Source organism: Bufo bufo, chromosome 2 (assembly GCF_905171765.1).
Source record: "Bufo bufo chromosome 2, aBufBuf1.1, whole genome shotgun sequence".
NCBI lineage: Eukaryota > Metazoa > Chordata > Amphibia > Anura > Bufonidae > Bufo > Bufo bufo.
The window spans coordinates 380496764-380516964 of NC_053390.1; the positions used below are offsets into that span (position 1 = coordinate 380496764).

At 43.6% G+C, this 20201-nt stretch overlaps 1 protein-coding gene across 2 annotated transcripts in view; it reads right to left on the reverse strand.

Annotated features, from left to right (window-relative positions):
* Positions 1–1905: 1905 nt before the first annotated feature.
* The window catches only part of TEK (TEK receptor tyrosine kinase), a 127698-nt gene continuing 109402 nt past the window's right edge, over positions 1906–20201 (reverse strand). For both annotated transcript variants that reach the window (XM_040417177.1, XM_040417176.1), the window contains 4 exons: positions 18996–19036; positions 17510–17606; positions 15870–15969; positions 1906–2362 (listed from right to left, as the gene is read on the reverse strand). In XM_040417177.1, the coding sequence (XP_040273111.1) occupies positions 2288–2362; positions 15870–15969; positions 17510–17606; positions 18996–19036 (313 nt within the window). In that variant the 3' untranslated portion in view covers positions 1906–2287. The remainder of the gene's footprint in view (positions 2363–15869; positions 15970–17509; positions 17607–18995; positions 19037–20201) is intronic.

Consider the following 20201-nt stretch of genomic DNA (forward strand, 5'->3'; position numbering starts at 1 on the left):
GAAATGCACTGAATTTATCATAAAGACCAGTGGTGGCTGCAGACAGTATCTTTGAAATACATGTCTATGCAGGAGAGCTGGAGCTCTGTTAAATTACTATAAATTCTGTGAGTAAATATTGCAACACAGCTCAGCCCGTGTGATTTAGGCCTCTTGCACACGACCATATGGCTTTTTCAGTATTTTGTGGTCTGCAAAAAAATATGGATGATGTCTGTGTGCATTCTGTTTTCTGCGGAATGGAACAGCTGGCCTCTGATAGAACGGTACTATCCTTGTCCGTTATACAGATAATAATAGGACATGTTCTATCTTTGAATGGAAATGGAAGGCATACAGAGTACCTTCTGTTTTTTTTGGCGGATCCATTTAAATAAATGGTTCTGTATAAGTAACGCAAAAAATGGACCGTAAACGGAAAAATAAAACGTTCGTGTGCAAGAGGCCTTAGACTGAGCTGAACTACTAGACACACCTGTTGGACTGTGAGTGGTTCTGTTTCTGGAGAAACACCCCTGTTCCTTTGGGGTTGTTGTGACTACATCTTATTTTCAAAATTGCAGCATTTTTTATTGGCAGTGAAAATTGCTGTGTCCAGATATTAGATGCTTAGCAATAGTAAAATATAAAACCCCATACAAACATGTTGTTTCATAGTTTTACTGTTTTTTTTTTGCCCTTTTTTTTTTTTTTAAATCACAGCATGCTGTTGGTGTCCATTTGCTGGAAGTGGCTGTTGGAGGTCTCCCATAGACTTCTCTATGGGATAAAAATATATGTATTTAAATTTTTTTTTATAATAATGCAACAAAAACATTGGGCAGCTTAAAAATGCTACCTGTGAGAACAGAATCCATTATGTAATTCACTTAAATCCCGAACTTGAACCTGTCGAAAGGCAGGTTTGCTTAACTTTAGTCAGCCTGGGCCATGTTACTGATGAACATATCATATGGCCTAGACGTGTGATGGCCTACCTCTGGCACTCCAACTGTGTTAAAACTACAACTCCCAAGATGTACACTTGCTTGGCTGTTCTCAGAACTCCACAGAAATGAATGGAGCATGCTGGGAGTTGTAGTTTCACCACAGCGAGATTGCCAGAGGTTAGCCATCACTGGACTAGACAAAGCTGGAGAGGGCCTCTGAACTACTGCGAGTGCTGGTGACTTCTCAAAGAGCTGGTCGACACGGGTCCCTGGTTTCAGACCCCCCACAGATCAGATACTGATAAACTATCCAGAGGATAGGTCATCCGTGAAATAATCCCAGAAAACCCCTATAAATGTACATATGGTGAATATATTTGCTTGTCATGGTTATGTATACGGTATATGTCTCTATTACAGAGCAGATATATATATATATATATATATAGATAGATCCAGGCTTATTGGTGTTGTAAGTGTTCATTACATAATTTGTTCTAAAGTCAAATACTTTATTCCAACATACTCAGTTCAGGTCAAACATAAAAACATATATCCATACACTGCACATTAGTTTAGATATTTCCAGTGGCATAATATATAACCTTTCCTTGTATAGAAGAGATTTCTTGAAGGAGATGTCCAGGATTAAAAAAAATATATATATCTAACTGGAGGAAATGCTATAAAATAGACATTTGGGGGTCATTTATCAAACAGGTGTAAAGTAAAACTGGCTTAGTTGCCCATAGCAACCAATCAGATTCTTCCTTTGATTTGCCAAAGGAGCTGTCAAAAATGAAAGGTGGAATCTGATGGGTTGCTATGGGCAACTAAGCCAGTTTTACTTGACACCTGTTTGATAAATGACCCCAATTACCTGTAAATCCACTGTCACTTGCATGGGACCAACAGAGAAATAGGAGATTTACCAGGTTATTTGTTTATTTACATTTTTTGATTTTGTGTTATTTATTTATCATTTGTATTTGCTGTTAATTATCCTAGACATCCCTTTCACGCTTTAATATGCTGAACTATCAGACACTGATACAGACATTACAATACCCAGAATTATAGCAGTATATACTGTACATACAAAGTTGATTTTGTAATTTGTTAATAGTCAGAATTTGTTTACAGTTAGGATAAAAAAAACTATTTAGCTCATAGAATTTGGGAGAGAAATCAGTAGTGAAATCTATGGTAATCCCAATGTAAAGAAGAAAACCTATTTACATAGTTGTAGAAACATTTACATTTGTAACACCAGATAAGTCTTATTGTACAGATTACAGACATTCTTAGACAAACATGATATTGCACACCCAAGACATTCTAAGAAAATTCATAGGACTTCAGGCAGCCTCTTCAGCTGAGCAGTCAATACCGGCATATGCAAACTTCTCATAGAGCGTTGTATTCACATAGGTCTAGGAAACAAAAGGATGCATTAAAAAAATTAGATTCAGGTCAGATAAAAATGGTGGTTTGAGTGTAGGACTGATCGTGATCAGACCCTATCTGCTAGGTTCCTTCTTTGTATGATAATTTCCAAGTATCAAATAAGAAGGGGTTTGATTAAATGAGAAGAAACAAAAAAGTCTTTATTAAACATCAATTAACCAAAGAAATTAGGAGTACATGGAAATAGTGCCAGTCGCACCAGGTATAACTCATTGAAATCAATGGATATAGGGATCCACACTCAGTGATTCAGGGACTGAGAGTAGCTTCACTACTCTGAACCAATCCCTATTCCAAAATTGGAACACTGGTGCAATAATAGACGCAAGTGGCAATGGACAGGTGAAAATAAAAAGATCAAATCCACAGTCCAAAGTCACTTGCAGAAGAAAAATAAATCTTGAATGAACCATAGTTACTAACTAAGCAAGTGTCCACTCGTCTCTGATTAATGGAGACAGCACGGGCTAATCCCACACAGTCACTGCTATGTGTGCAGTTGGGACATGGCTTAAACGGTCCAAACAGAAAACATACTGCTTGCTAAGTAAAGCTTGTTTGCCCTGCTCTAACGAAATAGCCCTTCTATGAAGTAGAGCTGGCTCGACGCGTTTCTGCATCAGATGCCTCCTCCAAACAAAGGAGTGCTATGAGCAGTGGTTTAGAACATAGTAGCAGTAGAGTCACGCAACCCCTCTCACATAGGGGCACCGTTCCAACACTATGATGGCCGTGAAACGGCCGCCAAAAAGCTGGCTATTTAAATGTCATGGCTCCACCCACCCTTATGTCAGACGCAAGTCTGCCCTCCCAGTCACTCGGGTCCGTGCCGGAATCAGCGCTGAAGATATCAAGCGCCGTGCTATGAACCCCATACTACGGTACAAGGAGGAGGGAGAGATGCAGAAGGACCAAATGTCCCCTTTAGGTAAAGCAGGGATCATAAGGCAGATATATCTAATGGCATTGTGGAGCAAAATACAATGTGGGAGAGGGATTCAATGCTCATTATACTGCTCACAGAAAAATTCATAAATGTGTAATACAATGCACACGATCATAAAGGACAAATGTACATGAGAAAAAGAAGTATTTACAAATACACCCCCACTAACAGATGGTAATGATATGCCATTGTATATGAATAATAATACAAGTATGGCATATAATAAGTGCAGTTTCACATCAGCAGTATCAACCCTAATAGTGTATTCAAATGAGGGGGTGGCAATAACCATGGTTGCTATATTAAAGTCAGCAACAGAGAATATGCCGTACTAATCGGAGGAAGAATACAATTGGGTATGCCCTATTATGTTCCGTCAGAGTATCAATGAACACCAGACCAGCGCTGAAGACACATGGGTACCCCAAAATGACCTATAGAAAACATGTATAGGATATATGGTCATTGAGACCGTTTGGTCGTACAGTATTAAGCCAAAAGGTCCATCTCGCCTCTTTTTGTAGTACGCACCTATCATAATCACCCCCTCTAGGTGAGGGTCGAATTAATTCAATGCCCTGGAATTGAACAACCCCAGGGTCACTCGCATGGCATTCCTCCACGTCTTGCCACCGGGGTATCTGCCTCTTTTTTTAATGTCATTGAGGTGTTCCCCAATGCGTCTGCAGAACTCTCATCGTTTTGCCCACATACACGTCATTAGATACAGTCAGGTCCATAAATATTGGGACATCGACACAATTCTAACATTTTTGGCTCTATACACCACCACAATGGATTTAAAATGAAACGAACAAGATGTGCTTTAACTGCAGACTTACAGCTTTAATTTGAGGGTATTTACATCCAAATCAGGTGAACGGTGTAGGAATTACAACAGTTTGCATATGGGCCTCCCACTTGTTAAGGGACCAAAAGTAATAGGACAAAATAATAATCATAAATAAAACTTTCACTTTTTAATACTTGGTTGCAAATCCTTTGCAGTCAATTACAGCCTGAAGTCTGTAACCCATAGACATCACCAGACGCTGGGTTTCATCTCTCCCAGGCCTCTACTGCAACTGTCTTCAGTTCCTGCTTGTTCTTGGGGCAAGTGAAATGCATGCTCAATCGCATTCAGGTCAGGTGATTGACTTGGCCATTGCATAACATTCCACTTCTTTCCCATAAAAAACTATTTGGTTGCTTTTGCAGTATGCTTTGGGTCATTGTCCATCTGCACTGTGACGCTCTGTCCAATGAGTTCTGAAGCATTTGGCTGAATATGAGCAGATAATATTGCCCGAAACACTTCAGAATTCATCCTGCTGCTTTTGTCAGCAGTCACATCATCAATAAATACAAGAGAACCAGTTCCATTGGCAGCCATACATGCCCACGCCATGACAATACCACCACCATGCTTCACTGATGAGGTGGTATGCTTAGGATCATCAGCAGTTCCTTTCCTTCTCCATACTCTTCTCTTCCCATCACTCTGGTACAAGTTGATCTTGGTCTCATCTGTCCATAGGATGTTGTTCCAGAACTGTGAAGGCTTTTTAGATGTCGTTTGGCAAACTCTAATCTGGCCTTCCTGTTTTTGAGACTCACCAATGGTTTACATCTTGTGGTGAACCCTCTGTATTCACTCTGGTGAAGTCTTCTCTTGATTGTTGACTTTGACACACATACACCTACCTCCTGGAGACTGTTCTTGATCTGGCCAACTGTTGTGAAGGGTGTTTTCTTCACCAGGGAAAGAATTCTTCGGTCATCCACCACAGTTGTTTTCCGTGGTCTTCTGGGTCTTTTGGTGTTGCTGAGCTCACCGGTGCGTTCCTTCTTTTTAAGAATGTTCCAAACTGTTGTTTTGGCCACGTCTAATGTTTTTGCTATCTCTCTGGTGGGTTTGTTTTGCTTTTTCAGCCTAATGATGCCTTGCTTCACTGATAGTGACAACTCTTTGGATCTCATCTTGAGAGTTGACTGCAACAGATTCCAAATGCAAATAACACACTTGAAATGAACTGTGGACCTTTTAGCTGCTCATTGTAATTGGGATAATGAGGGAATAACACACACCTGGCCCTGGAACGGCTGAGAAGCCAATTGTCCCATTACTTTTGGTCCCTTAACAAGTGGGAGGCACATATGCAAACTGTTGTAATTCCTACACCGTTCACCTGATTTGGATGTAAAAGCTCTCAAATTAAAGCTGACAGTCTGCAGTTAAAGCACATCTTGTTTGTTTCATTTCAAATCCATTGTGGTGGTGTATAGAGCCAAACATGTTAGAATTGTGTAGATGTCCCAATATTTATGGATCTGACTGTATATCAGACCCGTGGATTCACAATTTATGAAAGATCTGATATAATAGATGTATCGAGTAGCGGTGCTCGAAAATGTGCCACCCTTCTTGATTGAGCGCATGCGATGCACCCCCCACATCTATAGGTCCCTGAAGGAGAAGGGGGGCTGCACAGCTGGAGTATGGAAACTGTGAACCAGTCTGTCCTTAATATTTCTACCCCTTCAATACGTAGTAGAGGGGGTACTGCCCATCAAATGCCGGGGTCCGCTTGTAGAATGCCCTAATATTGTGACAAGATTTGTCTCACAGGGCCGTTGGCTTCTTCATAGTTTCCAATGATCCGAATCTGGTCGGATTCTTTCATCCGCGTGCGAGTATTTAGCAATGATTTCCTATTGCTACTCAGAGCCTGATGATACGCTTGATTCAAAACCGGTGTTTGGAACCTCAGTTTCAGATCATTTGCAGCCATTCGGAAATCTCTCATGGTGGAACAATTACAGCAGAGACGTAGATACTGACCCTTCGGGATACCCCGTTTAAGGGCCCCAGGGTAACAACTCCGCCATTCCAATAAGCTATTAGTGGCCGTTCTTTTTTCTAAAAAGGCGTGTGCCTATATTGCCATCAATGTCTTTAAAGACAGTGAGGTCCAAAAATGTAACACTGGAAGGATGGATTTCCGATGTGAAGAAAAGCCCCAAGTCGTTAACATTGAACCGCTGAACAAAGGTGTTCTTATCACCTTGCTAAAAAATCTATATATCATCGATATATCTAAGCCATAAGATAAACAACAATGTGAAGTCACTCATCTCTTCACTGAACACTACTTCCCTTTCCCAACGACCCAGGTAAAGGTTTGCGTATGTGGGGGCACATGTTGGCTCCCCATTTCAACGCCCTTTACCTGGTGGCAGAACTTATTATTGAAAAGGAAGGTATTATGTTCAAGAATGAATCGTAAGAGTTTCAGCACCAAATCATTGGGAGGCCATAAATAAGTACCCCTCTTCCGCAAGAAGGTGGCCACTACTTCGCATCCTTTGTTGTGCGGTATCGAATTTTATATCACGACCGGAGGCTCCTATTGCATTCTCAATCTTTACTGTAACCATAGCAGCAAAGAGAAAAAAAAACCACAGAAATCATCCCACAAGGGTAACCCCTCCCATAGTCCAGTCCATAAATAGAACCTCCCACAGGAACTCTTCCTCTTTCTTTGCTGCTTCCATGGCAAGATAAGTGTACCTTTGACTGACATATTATTATTTTTTACTGAATTGCGATATATTTTCTTGTATTTGCTGACTTATGGTATTAGTCATTACTAGTTGTATTAGAATTGTTATCTCCTCCATGTACTGGATTTCTTCTGGATAACGTATATATATATATATAGATTCCTTCCCTTTTGAGTTATTTTCTCCCTCTAGCTCCGGTTTAGCCACCGCTACTGTCCTCCTTTCTTTACCCGCCTCGGCGGGTTACTACAGCGCCGTTTCCCCTCTCTTTTACCTCTGTTTTTTCTCCCTGACACCGGCTCCATTTCGGCGATACTTCCGTAATCTCGCGAGACGAGATTTCATCCTCACAGGTCTCTGAGCTGATTCTTGAGCCGGATTGGGGGCGTGTTCCGGCGCTTCTGGTGGGCGGAGCCTCACAGTTTCCCGCGCTCTGTCCCCATCCAGCCCTCTTCTCTAGAGCCGGATTGGGGGCGTGTTTATCTCCGTCCCGCGCTTCTGGTGGGCGGAGTCTTACCTCAGCTTGCTCTCCAGCTCCCTGTCTGCTTCAGCGCCGCTGCATCTTTCATCTCTTCAGGTTACAGTTCTCACAGGAGTGACTAACTCCTCACCATGTCCCTTCCTGCACAGTCCGATTTAGCTACCCCCTCTCTAGTGCCTATCCCAGCCTCATCTGCTTTGCCCCAGGCAAATTTACAGCAATCTATCACTGAGGCCATTAACAGTGCTATGGGATCCATGTCCACTGTCATCTCACAGTCCATTGCCCAAGCACTGAAGGTTCAGAACCCTGCTCCTATTCCTCCTACTAATGCCTCCAGAATTAATGTGTCAGATAGCTTAGTTCTATCACAAGACCGCGTGCTTAGTTCACGCAAGCGAGCCTGCACGCGCCAGGCAGAAAAAGCGCGCCCATGGAAGTCGGCTCGGGCTCAGCCCGTCCCCAGTTCAGACTCAGATGTGGAGTCCGAGGAGGAGGCTTATAGTGATGGCCACAGTGCCTCTGACCTAGACCTAGAAGAGGTCCTAGAGGAAGATCAGGATTTTATCCCTGAAATCCCTCGGTCTCGTCCGTCAACTAGTACGGCCCCTGAGACCCTCGGAGCATCTACTACCCTGTTAGACCCTGCGGGTGAACCATTATTCGACCCGGATAATTTACATCATCCACGGTCCGCTGAGTGGGTACCATCCCCACATGTGGCCAGATATTTAGAAGATAGGGTTAGAAAACCCCTGTCTAAGGAGACGCGCAGCAAACTGAAAGCTGAGTGTCCGCGTCCCTTGGTCCCAAACAAAGTCTGTGATACCCCCAATGTGGATCCGAAAATGATCCAATTTTTGGCCAAGTCCGGATTTAATCCCCGTAGAGGTCTCGATTCAGCACTTCGTGCTTGCCAGGACAAATTGCTGGATAGCCTAGGTCCTTTAACCAGAATTTTTGAATTGGCAGAATCCGCCAAATCTGAGGGCACTTCTATTGACCCAGATGAATTGCGTGGCTGGGCTCAGCGCGCCATCTGTATGGTGGGAAATGTGAATGCTTCACTTTCCATGGAACGGAGGAAAGCAATCCTCATTAAGATAGAACCTAAATTGTCCAACATGGCTCTCACTGAGTCGGGCAAGGAGGCGCAGGGGCTCCTATTCGGAGATACTTTTATCAAAGACCTAGGCAAATTTGTAGGAGCGTTCACAGCATTAGATAAGGCCCAAAGCTCCATGCGTAAGGTCTTTCAGGGGAGAGTCTCTTCCAGGGCCGGCAGTTCCAGGGGCCGTCTGTCCGGCCGTGCCCATTTCCAGACCCGCGGCAGCGGTCGAGGCTCCTTCAACCAACGACAGGTGTTCCAGGACCAGAGGCCTCAATCCTCTTTCTTTCCATCCAGAGGTTCATCCGGAAGATCCCGGTCCTTCAGAGGATTCGCTGGTTCCAGACGCCCTTTTGGTAAGTTGCCAGAATCTAATGTCTTCTTCAAACCTTTGCATAGGAGGCAGACTCCTACATTTTTTGGATGCTTGGTCCCGCATCTCATCCGACCCTTGGATCCTTTCCACGGTCCAAGGTTTCCATATAGAACTGACGGTCTCTCCTTTATTCCTCCCCTATCCACACCCGAGAGTGCTTTCAAGGCAATCCCGCCTTTGTTTGAACACGGAGCTTCATTCACTCCATACGAAAGGAGCCATAGAGCTCGCCCCGATTCCAGAAGGAGGAATCATCAGCGACATTTTCTTAGTACAGAAAAAGGGGGGTCAATTTCGACCCGTCATAAACCTCAAACGCCTCAACCATTTTGTACGATACCGCCATTTCAAGATGGAGGGTATCCACTTACTCAGAGACCTTCTGATTCCATACGACTGGATGGTGAAGTTGGATTTGAAGGACGCGTACCTTACGGTTCCCATTGCTCCACCTTCCAGGGATCTTCTTCAATTCCTGTGGAACGGTCAGGTCTGGCGGTTCACCTGCCTCCCCTTCGGCCTTTCGTCAGCTCCTTGGTGCTTCACCAAGCTGATGAAACCAGTGGTCGCTTGGCTCCGTCTTCAGGGGATTCGTTTAATAATTTACTTAGACGATATCCTGATCCTGGCGCAGTCTCCCAAGATCCTCTTGTCTCACTTACAGATGTCAATTACTCTTCTCACGGATCTAGGGTTTATTATCAACACGGAGAAATCCTTTCTTCAACCCACCAGGTCCATAGAGTTTTTGGGATTCGTGGTGGACTCGTCCACTCAGAGTCTTTGTCTTCCAAGCACCAAAGTGAAATCCATCCGCAAAGAATTGCGCCATACTCTGAAACTCCGCCAAGTTTCCTTACGTCATTTAGCTCGGGTGATAGGCCTCTTATCCTCTTCCATCCAGGCAATTTTTCCTGCCCCATTGCATTATCGAGCTCTTCAACGACTGAAGATCGCTCACCTTCAGACGGGAGCGGCGTACGCAGATTTGGTGATCCTGGACCAGGAGACGAGGGACGAACTGACATGGTGGATTTCCAACCTCGATGCATGGAATGGCAGAGCCATTGTAGGTCCTCAACCGGATCTCATCATAGAGGCGGACGCCAGTCTTCTGGGCTGGGGTGCCCACTGCGAGGGAGTCTCCACTGGGGGTCCGTGGTCAGCAGTCGAATCCCATCTCCACATAAATGCACTGGAACTCCTGGCGGGTTCGTTTGCCATCCGCAGTTTCGCCAACAGCAGGGTTTCGGCATGCATCAAGCTCAGGATGGACAACGTGTCGGCGGTCCGATACGTCAACTCCATGGGGGGGACTCACTCGGCTATGTTGACTCATTTAGCGAAAGAGTTCTGGAACTACTGCCTGGACAATGGAGTCAAGGTGATCGCGGAATATATCCCGGGTCTTCACAATACCTTCGCGGATTGGAGTTCTCGGTACACCTCGGACTTCAGCGATTGGAGATTGGATCCGGCGGTGTTTGCCTCTATCGATTCCCTTTGGGGTCCTTTTGCCCTGGACCTCTTTGCTTCACGTTGGAATTCCCACCTTCCCAGATTCTACAGCTGGAGGCCGGACCCTCTGTCAGAGGCCGTGGACGCTCTCCTTCAGAACTGGTCAGAACACCTTTCATATGCCTTTCCCCCTTTCATGCTGATTCCTCGAGTGCTATCTCAAATTCGCCGCCAGTCAGCGGAATTGGTCCTAATAGTCCCATTTTGGCGGACTCAGGTCTGGTTTCCCCAACTCCTGGATCTCCTGATAGAGGACCCTCGTCTCCTCCCGTTTTCCCGGACTCTTCTCCTGGGCCCTCTAGACCAACAACATCCTCTCCTGCTAGACGGATCCCTCCGACTCCTAGGTTGCAGAGTTTCGGGATGCAGTACGAGATCGCTGGAATATCGGGAACGGCTAGGTTCCTCCTGGATAACGCCTGGGCTCCCGGTACTAGACGGGCATATGGATCAGCTTGGGGCATCTGGTCTCGTTGGTGCGTTGGACGGGGTGTGGATCCCGTTTCGGCCCCTGTGACCGAGATTCTTCAGTTTTTATCGTCTCTATTTGATGAAGGTAAGGCTTACAGGACTATGAATGTTTTCCGGTCGGCAATCTCCTCACGACACCAAGGGTTTGCGGGTGTTCCAGTTGGACAACACCCTCTAGTTTGTCGTCTCCTCAAGGGTTCTCGTCTCTCTCGTCCCCCACAACCTCGTTTCTCTTCTTCTTGGGACGTCAGATTGGTTCTAGATTTCTTTTCTCAGTGGCCTTCCAATTCTGATCTCTCTCTACGGCAGCTTTCGGCGAAACTAGTGTCTCTGCTATGCCTTGTTTCATGCAAGAGAGTTTCGGATGTTAGAGCTCTAGACTTTAATGCTCTCTCTTTTTCCCCGGATGGCGTTTCCTTCAACATCTCCCGCCGTACGAAAACGAACATCAAGTCGGTTTGGTATCCGGAATTTCCTAATTCTCCGGCCCTTTGTCCGGTAGGTTGTCTTAGGGAATACTTATCTCGTACTTCTCTCCTCCGTCGGAGTTCTTCTCCTAACCTGTTCATTTCTTTTCGGAAACCATTCCCTCCGGTTACGAGTGTCACCCTTTCCCGCTGGGTGAAATGGATCCTTTCCTTGTCCGGAGTGAACACGTCCGTTTTTTCCGCCCATTCGGTCAGAGGAGCTTCGGCTACTTCTATGGTATTAGCGGGCGCTCGCTTGGAGGACATCATGAGATTGGCGGACTGGTCTAGATCCTCTACCTTCCGGGAGTTTTATTTTAGGCCGGCTCCACATGCTTTCGAGTCTGTTATTTCCACACTTTGAACTTGCAATAGGAGCCTCCGGTCGTGATATAAAATTACATGATTTTCCTAGTTTATGACGTAAAGTCATGATTTTATGAACGACACGGAGGCGAGTATTGCCCCTCCCTTTGCTACTATTTTTTTACTACTTGTTAATAAAAATTTAATGTTCCCTCCCTTTTTGTTTTCTGTGGTTCTTCCATTGATGGTTATATCATTATTATATTTATAATTATAGTTATTGTCATTACAATATATTTATATGTTTTGAACTATCTTGTATTTTTCTCTCAGTATTCATTATTTATTTATTTACTCAAAAAAGAATTGATATTCTAGCAGATTACCATGTGCCTTTATATATCTTCCTGTAGGTTGAGACCTTACTCGGCCGTGTTTTTCCATGTGGCATTCTGGTGGCTGGTCTGGTCGAGGCCCTCCAGTGGTATTCGTTTCGGATGACTTTCCAGACGGATCCAGTTTTTGTTCCATCCTGATTGGTTGAGTTTTCCTGTTGGATCGTGTTGATGCGAGTTTTTATTTCCGGTCCGGTGATACAGTTAAAGATTCTTCGCTACAAAGAAAGAGGAAGAGTTCCTGTGGGAGGTTCTATTTATGGACTGGACTATGGGAGGGGTTACCCTTGTGGGATGATTTCTGTGGGTTTTTTTTCTCTTTGCTGCTATGGTTACAGTAAAGATTGAGAATGCAATACTCGCCTCCGTGTCGTTCATAAAATCATGACTTTACGTCATAAACTAGGAAAATCATGTAATTATATAGTGCTTCCACATCTAAACTTGCCAGAATCACGTCCTGCTCCACATGGAGGCCATCCACCTTCTTGATGACATTCATGGAGTCCCGGACATAAGATAGGAGAGAGGTAACAAATGGTCTTCAAATTTGGTCAATGTAGGTGCTGATAGGGAGCGTCAGACTGTTTGCCCCTGACACAATTGGTTCTAAGCCCTTATGGACCTTAGTAAGGCCATAGAAACAGGCCAATTGTGGGTATGGTGGTAAAAGGGTTTATTTACAAATAGTCCATAAGACCAAAAAAGCCTTTTTTATACCATGTGCTATGTGCAATCTTAAAACATAACCTTTATTTGCTCACTATTAAATGTCTACTAACTTAAGCTACTTTCACACTAGCGTTTGGTGCAGATACGTCATGGTTCTGCACAGACGGATCCGTTCAGATAATACAGCCGTCTGCATCCATTCAGAACGGATCCGTTTGTATTATCTTTACCATAGACAAGACGGATCCTTCTTGAACACCATTGAAAGTCAATGGGAGACGGATCCGTTTTCAATTGTGCCAGATTGTGTGATAGAAAACGGATCCGTCCCCATTGACTTACATTGTGTGTCAGAACAGATCCATTTGGCTCAGTTTCGTCAGACGGACACCAAAACACTGCAAGCGGAATGGAGACGGAACGGAGGCAAACTGATGCATTCTGAGCGGATCCTTTTCCATTCAGAATGCATTAGGACAAAACTGACCCGTTTTGGACCGCTTGTGACAGCCCATGACGGATCTCACAAACGGAAAGCCAAAACGCCAGTGTGAAAGTAGCTTTAATAAAATTGTTTAAAAATATCAGCTGTGTCTGTGGATACTTTATAAAGTTATCTGTTTCCAACACTGTTGCGTTCACAGTGTGTTGTAGCAAACACAGGGATATAGTGAGTCATTTTAGAGCACTGCTGGAGGCTCACTTCATTTTTATCCCAGCGCTTCTGCTGAATTTAATATCAACTGATACTTTGTAACCAGAGGCACTAGCTGTCTAAAATCTCAAACACTGCCCCCGACATGTTTTGCCAGCTAACCTGGCGTCCTCAGGGGTTTTGGGCAGAGTAGTGAGCAAATAAAGGTTATGTTTTTTATGATTGAACAATGGTATAAGAAAGGCTTTTTTTGGTCTTATGGACCATTTGTAAATAAACTAAGTTTAAAAGGGGCCTTGCCACGTGCTTTGGGTCAGTAATAGATTAAGTGGTGGTAAAAGGAACCCCAGCTCATAGTTGTTGATAAGTCTTAGTTGGAGGGCTTCAGATAGAATCCCACTGAGTTCCTTACAATCCATCAATGATGGATTCCTGGGGAGAATGTCATAACAGGACCCATCATTCAGAATGTTTAGGCACATATGGGTATACTGCTCATAGTCCATGATAACCACATTGCCCCCCCTTGTCTGAGGGTTTTATTACGATTGATTTGTCTATTTCCAGGGCCCTTAGACCATTCCACTCTGCATGTGTCAAATTATGACACATAAGAAACTCAGTGTGGGCACCCATTTTACTGTGGACAAGTAAGCAAGTTGAAGATTTAATGATCTCCAAAAGGCATAAAGTTAAAGATGAAACATACTTTTCAACATTTCAAGTAATATCAATGTATTATTATGGTTTTGTACAATTTTAGGGCTCATGCACACGAACGTATTTTATTTCCGTGTCTGTTCCGGGTTTTTTTTAGGACCATATGCGGAACCATTCACTTCAATGGGTCCGCTAAAAAAACGGAAGTTACTTGCTAGAAAGGCAAATTAGAACCCTTGCTTGAACGCAAAAGACCTTCAGGAAGGTTTAGCAGACTCTGGAGCTGTGGAACATTTCTCTACTGTTCAGTGACACCTGCCCAATTATGGCTTTCATGGAAGACTCTTCAGAAGAAAATCTCTTCTGTGCCCTCACCACAAAATTCAGTGTCAGAAGTTTGCAAAATAACATCTAAACAAGCCTGATGCATTTTGGAAACAAGGAAGAAAAAGGTTCACAGAATTTCATGAAAAGAACACCTCTCCAACCATTAAGCATGGGGGTTGATCAATCATGCTTTGGAGTTGTGTTGCAGCCAATGGCACAGGAAACATTTCATGGGTAGAGGGAAGAATGGATTCAATGAAATTCCATAACAACAACTATAGAAGAATAAGGTGAAAAGAGGATATCTTCTACAAATGGATAATGATTGTAAACACACCTCAAAATCCACAATAGAATACCTCAAAAGGTACAAGCTGAAGTTTTTACCATGGCTCCCATAGTCCTTTGATCTGAACATCATTGAAAAACCTCAAAAGAGCAGTGCATGTAAGATGGCCCAGGAATCTCACATAACTGGAAGACTTTTGCACAGAAGAATGAATGAAAATTCCTCAAACAAGAATTGGAGAAAGAGTTGGTTGGCTACTAGGTACTAACCATGCAGGGTGACCAAAGTTTTTTGCTTTGCGTCCTTTTTTTTCTTATTTTGGAAAATATGAAAATAAAAAAAAATCTTTTTGCTTTAAAAACAAAGGGAATGTGTCATCTTTAACTTTATGCCTTTTGGAGATCATTTCATCTTCAACTTGCTTAACTGTTCACAGTAACAGTGATTTTGACCAGGTGTGCCCAAACTTTTGCATGCCACTGTATGTGTTGAAATCATTGAACTAAGGTGCACTTGGGCTAGCAGGCACCCAGTAAGGTCAATTTATAATTGATGTTCAGAAGTGAACATCGACATTCCTCGGCCCTAATATTACCACTACTGAGAAAAGTGAAATGAGGTTTAAGGGAGGAAGAGGTGGCTGATGAAGGAAATGTATACCAAGGAGATTATAAATTGAGAAAGGGTAAAAAGTAAGGACCTTCTTTTGCTTAGCTTCCACTATCCCTGAGTCATATGTACCACAATTATTTCTTCCTGTAACAGAGGTGCACCATTGCTTCCATAGAAGAATCACCATATACCATGTAATTTTGGTTGAATAATCATGTTATCATATAAAACAGTTCTAATAAAGCCAGCTTATGGCAGGTAGTTATCATAGGTATATGGTTTTCTTGCTGAAATTTCTTCCTGTTAAACTGGCACTGGCAATTACATGAGTCTCAGAGAAATTACATTTTCAATCGTTTAATGTCACAGTATGTTATTACTATGTAATGTCTGATTCTATTTGTACATGTACCCTCTGATTTATAAAGTGCTGCGAAATATGTTGCTGCTAAATAATTATTATTACTAGTAGCAATATTATTATTATTATGATGGGTGTTGCTTAAAATTATGCTCATAAGCTTGTTACTGCATAAAAATCAGTATATTCTTTTACATGGCCAAGTTAAGTGCAAAGATATGTTAAATCACAGTTACTGGTTTCAAACCAGTTTCATGTTTCTTACCTTCCTTTCCTCAAGCATTCGTGTCAGAGAAACTAGTATTTTCCCAAATGATGGTCGCTCATATGGCTTTTCACGCCAGCACTGTCGCATAAGGTCAAACCTTCAATACAATAATTAAATACAGGTTACTGCACCATATAACAAAGGTCCTGATGATGTCAGGAACCACCTAAAGAAGTTCACTAATGAGGGCAAGGAAATCTGTGGACTAGTAGAAATAAAATGAATAGCAAAAAAGGTAATGGGGATATTTATCATTCCCCCCACGCTGTGGTGTGCTAAGGGGGGCAGTCTGTACCGGGTCGGGTGCCCGCTCTCAGGGGGGTGCCAGAGCCCAGAAGCAATGAGCGCTTCCATCAATACAGATGGAAGCGCTCATTGCTGGAGCAACGGGAGCTGCGGTCCTGTCAGTCAGCTCCCCGCACTCCGTCTCTCCTGCACTGAATGATGAAGCAGGAGGCCTTCTGCTCCCTGCTCCACCATTCAGCCTGCAGACATAGATTGCGCTGCCGGCCTGTAAGGGAGAAGCCTGCAGCCTGGGAATCTGCATAAACCCCGCCCACACAGTGCCTGGAGGGGAGAGCTGGATGTGAGCATCAGGAACGGGACAAGGTGAGTAGTTTCTGTGTTTTTGTATTTATTTATTTATTTGTTTTTAACACAGAGGGCTTTATTACTGTAAAGAGGGAACAATGGGCATTTCTACTATGGAGGGGGCACAGAGGGCATCACTACTACAAAGGCAGCACAGAGGGCATTACTACTACAAAGGGACACAGATAGCATTACTACTATTAAGGGTGCACAATGGGCATTACTACTACAAAGGGGGCACAGAGGGCATTACTACTATTAAGGGGGCACAGAGGGCATTACTACTATTAAGGGGGGCACAGAGGGCATTACTACTATTAAGGGGGCACAGAGGGCATTACTACTATTAAGGGGGCACAATGGGCATTTCTACTATAAAGGGCACAGACGGCATTACTACTGTGAGGGGGCACAAAGATGGCATTACATCTGTGAAGGGGGCACAGATAGGGAATTACTACTGTGAAAGGGCCACAGAGAGGGCTTAACTAGTCCAGTACCATTTTTTTAAGTATTGGGGGGGGGGCCAGAGAAAGGACCCACCTCGGGTTTCAAACACCCTAGGCACCCCACAACAGTTTTCTGTTGTAAAAAAAAATTGCAAACCTCATGTTTGCGACTTTTCAAACACCATAGCGCCTAAATTTAAGTGCAAGTGGCTTTTCTACACCGCCCTCGCCAATTTCCCAAGAAAACTGAAATTGACACCATCTCTGAGCTGGTGTAGATTTCACTTTAGGTAACCAGACTGTTGGAGGATGCGCCTAATTTATGACACGGTGTGCCCCTCTTCAAAAATTAGGCGCATCCTCCGGCACTACAGGGGATATCTGGTCTATGATAAGTCCCCCCAAATGAGTTTCACACAGAAACATGTCCGTATGTACTATATGTCTGTGGCAACCAAAATTTATGGCAGCATGTCATAAGTCAGCAGAAGCCCAAAACGAATTACAAATCGTTTTCCAGTTCTCATTTTGCCAGGGTCTTCATATATGACTGGTCTAAATAAACAGATACTGCTGAGAATAGCACAACTTTCTTACACTTCGTCATCGCAGTTTAGTGGTTTCTCAAGTCTGTACCCTTGTGGTAGTTTCTCATAGAGTTCCGCACAAGTCATTCCACAATATGGAGTTCCACCTGTAAGCAGAATAAAGTTTCAGTGTCATTCCTAACTTTAAGCCAGTCTTACAGCTTTACTGGTCTATTATAAAATTACATTCTTAGGCATCTTTCACACTTGTGCTGATGTCTGTTGTTCTGCTCCAAAGAAGGATGGAAATCATGGAACTACTGGATTTGGCACATAACTGACCCGAAAGATGAAGATGAATATTAGTACTTGACTATATGTGGTACAGTTGGCGGTACAATTGTTCTACGAAAGAACATTCCATAATAAAAGATAATTTGTCCTTCCCTAAGTGTATGATCGGTCTGAACAACTGTAACGCCCAGTATGGAGTACTATGTGTACAGCTGTAGATGGCTGTTCACAAGATGATCGTTTGTTCAATGGTTGCGTAGCTATCAAACTACCTCTATGTAATATAGTATGTGAGCTTCCACGGTCCTGGCCACCAGAGAGGCCGGCACTTTTTCCTATAGTGTGCAAGCATGGCCACTGCTGATGGATTGGAAAGTGGTCATAACCATGAAAAGGCAGCAATATGGATAATAACAATACATTAGTAAGTGCCTTGTAGTAACTTTCTCTACATGATAAATGCCACTTGCTAAAGTGAGACAGCCCTTTAATGTCAATGGTATAAAAGTTTTGAACGATCATGTACATCTAATGACAAATATACTGGCCCAGATTTACTAATGTGCAGTAAAAATCTGTCTAAAAGGTGGTGCAAATTGCTACATCTAGGGTATCTACACATTTTCTGACACGCTCAGCAAGGGGGTGGAGCTTAGCAGAAAAGGGCAGAGCTTCACAGGAAAGGGATGGAGCCTAAGATGCTGAATTTTGCTCCAAAATTGTGCCACAGTTCTGGAGTAAGCAGACCAAAGTAAGGGCTCATGCACATGAACTTATTTTCTTTCCATGTCCGTTCTGGGTTTTTTTTGCGGACGGTATGTGGACCCATTCATTTCAATGGGTCCGCCAAAAAACGGAAGTTACTCCGTGTGCATTCCGTTTCTGTATTTTTGTTTGTCCGTTCCGCAAAAAAGTAGAACCTGTCCTATTATTGTCCGCATTACGGACAAGGATAGTACTGTTCTATTAGAGGCAGGCTGTTCCGTTCCGCAAAATACGGAATGCACACGGACGTCATCCGTATTTTTTGCGGATCTATTTTTTGCGAACCGCAAAATACATACGGTCGTCTGCATGAGCCCTAAGCCTGAGGAACTGTGATAAATCTGCTGCAGGTCTAAGCTGATGCCATGTACAGGATTAGTAAATTTGGGCCATTGTTTTATGTACTGTAAATGTGTTCACAGTTCCTTTGAGAACTATCTGTTCTCACATGACAGGAGTATGGAGTAATCTATCACTGTACCACTTACTGTACTTACCCAAACTGACAATTTCCCATAGCAAAACACCAAAGGACCACCTAAAATGAAACACAGGAGAACTGCTTGGCTCGTATTTAGGAAAGGGAATAGAAGGTAACTGAAAGGCTATCATTCTAAGTATGTATGCCTAAAGGAGAATACAACACTGACACTTAAAGAAGTATGGATTTATGTTTGGACATATAAATATTTGAAGGGGTTTAGGGGTAAAGAATGTATACTTATCCTGATGCAGGTTCTGTGATGAAGAGCTGATCAGCATGGTGTCTGGCTGCCAGAATCCCTAGCGAAGAGCTAGGACTGTATTACACCAACAGACTATCTGACTGATTTTCTGCCCAATCATTGGTCAGATGGCCATTTACACACACAGATCTTTTGTTATACACACCAACTGTTAGTCTGATTGGACAGATATTGGTCAGATAATCTGTTGGTGTAATACAGGCCTTAAACTCACTGAAGTTCATGAGTGATTATACCAAGTTCTCCAGAGCAGGAGCCCGTTTTTGGAGCATTTCTCCTCTCTGACCAATAGAGGGAAATCTTCCCATGATAATAATAATATTACAGGATATAGCTACTAGAGGGGGGTCATTGATCCAGGGAGTTATTCTGATTGCCTGATTGGAGTCGGGAAGGAATTTTTTATTCCCCTAAAGTGGGGGAAATTGGCTTCTACCTCACAGGGGTTTTTTTTCCCTTCCTCTGGATCAACTTGCAGGATGACAGGCCGAACTGGATGGACAAAAGTCTTTTTTCAGCCTTATAAACTATGTTACTATATTACTTCCACATGTCAGAGTTAAAGGGGTTGTGCAGTGATTTATATTGATGACCTATCCTCAGCTGGTTGAAGAGGAGGCAGCTCGCCATGCGAGCGCCACGTCCTGATCATTACACTGCACTTTGTTTCAGAAGTGCAGTGTAAGACACGTACTCCCTCCATTCACTTGAATAGAGCGAGTACTTGTAATTACAGTATGTCACCACTCCATAGAGACGATGCGTAGTGTAATGACCAGGAAGTAGCACTTGCATATAGCGTCGCCTCCTCATCAAACAGACAATTAGCGGGGGTGCCCGTTGTCACACACATTGGCAGATTCAGGGGGGGAGCAACAGGGCAATCCCCCCCCCCCTTTCCCCGAGAATGTAGTGAGAGCCAGGGGCGGACAGTGGACTGAACATTCCGGGCCTGGC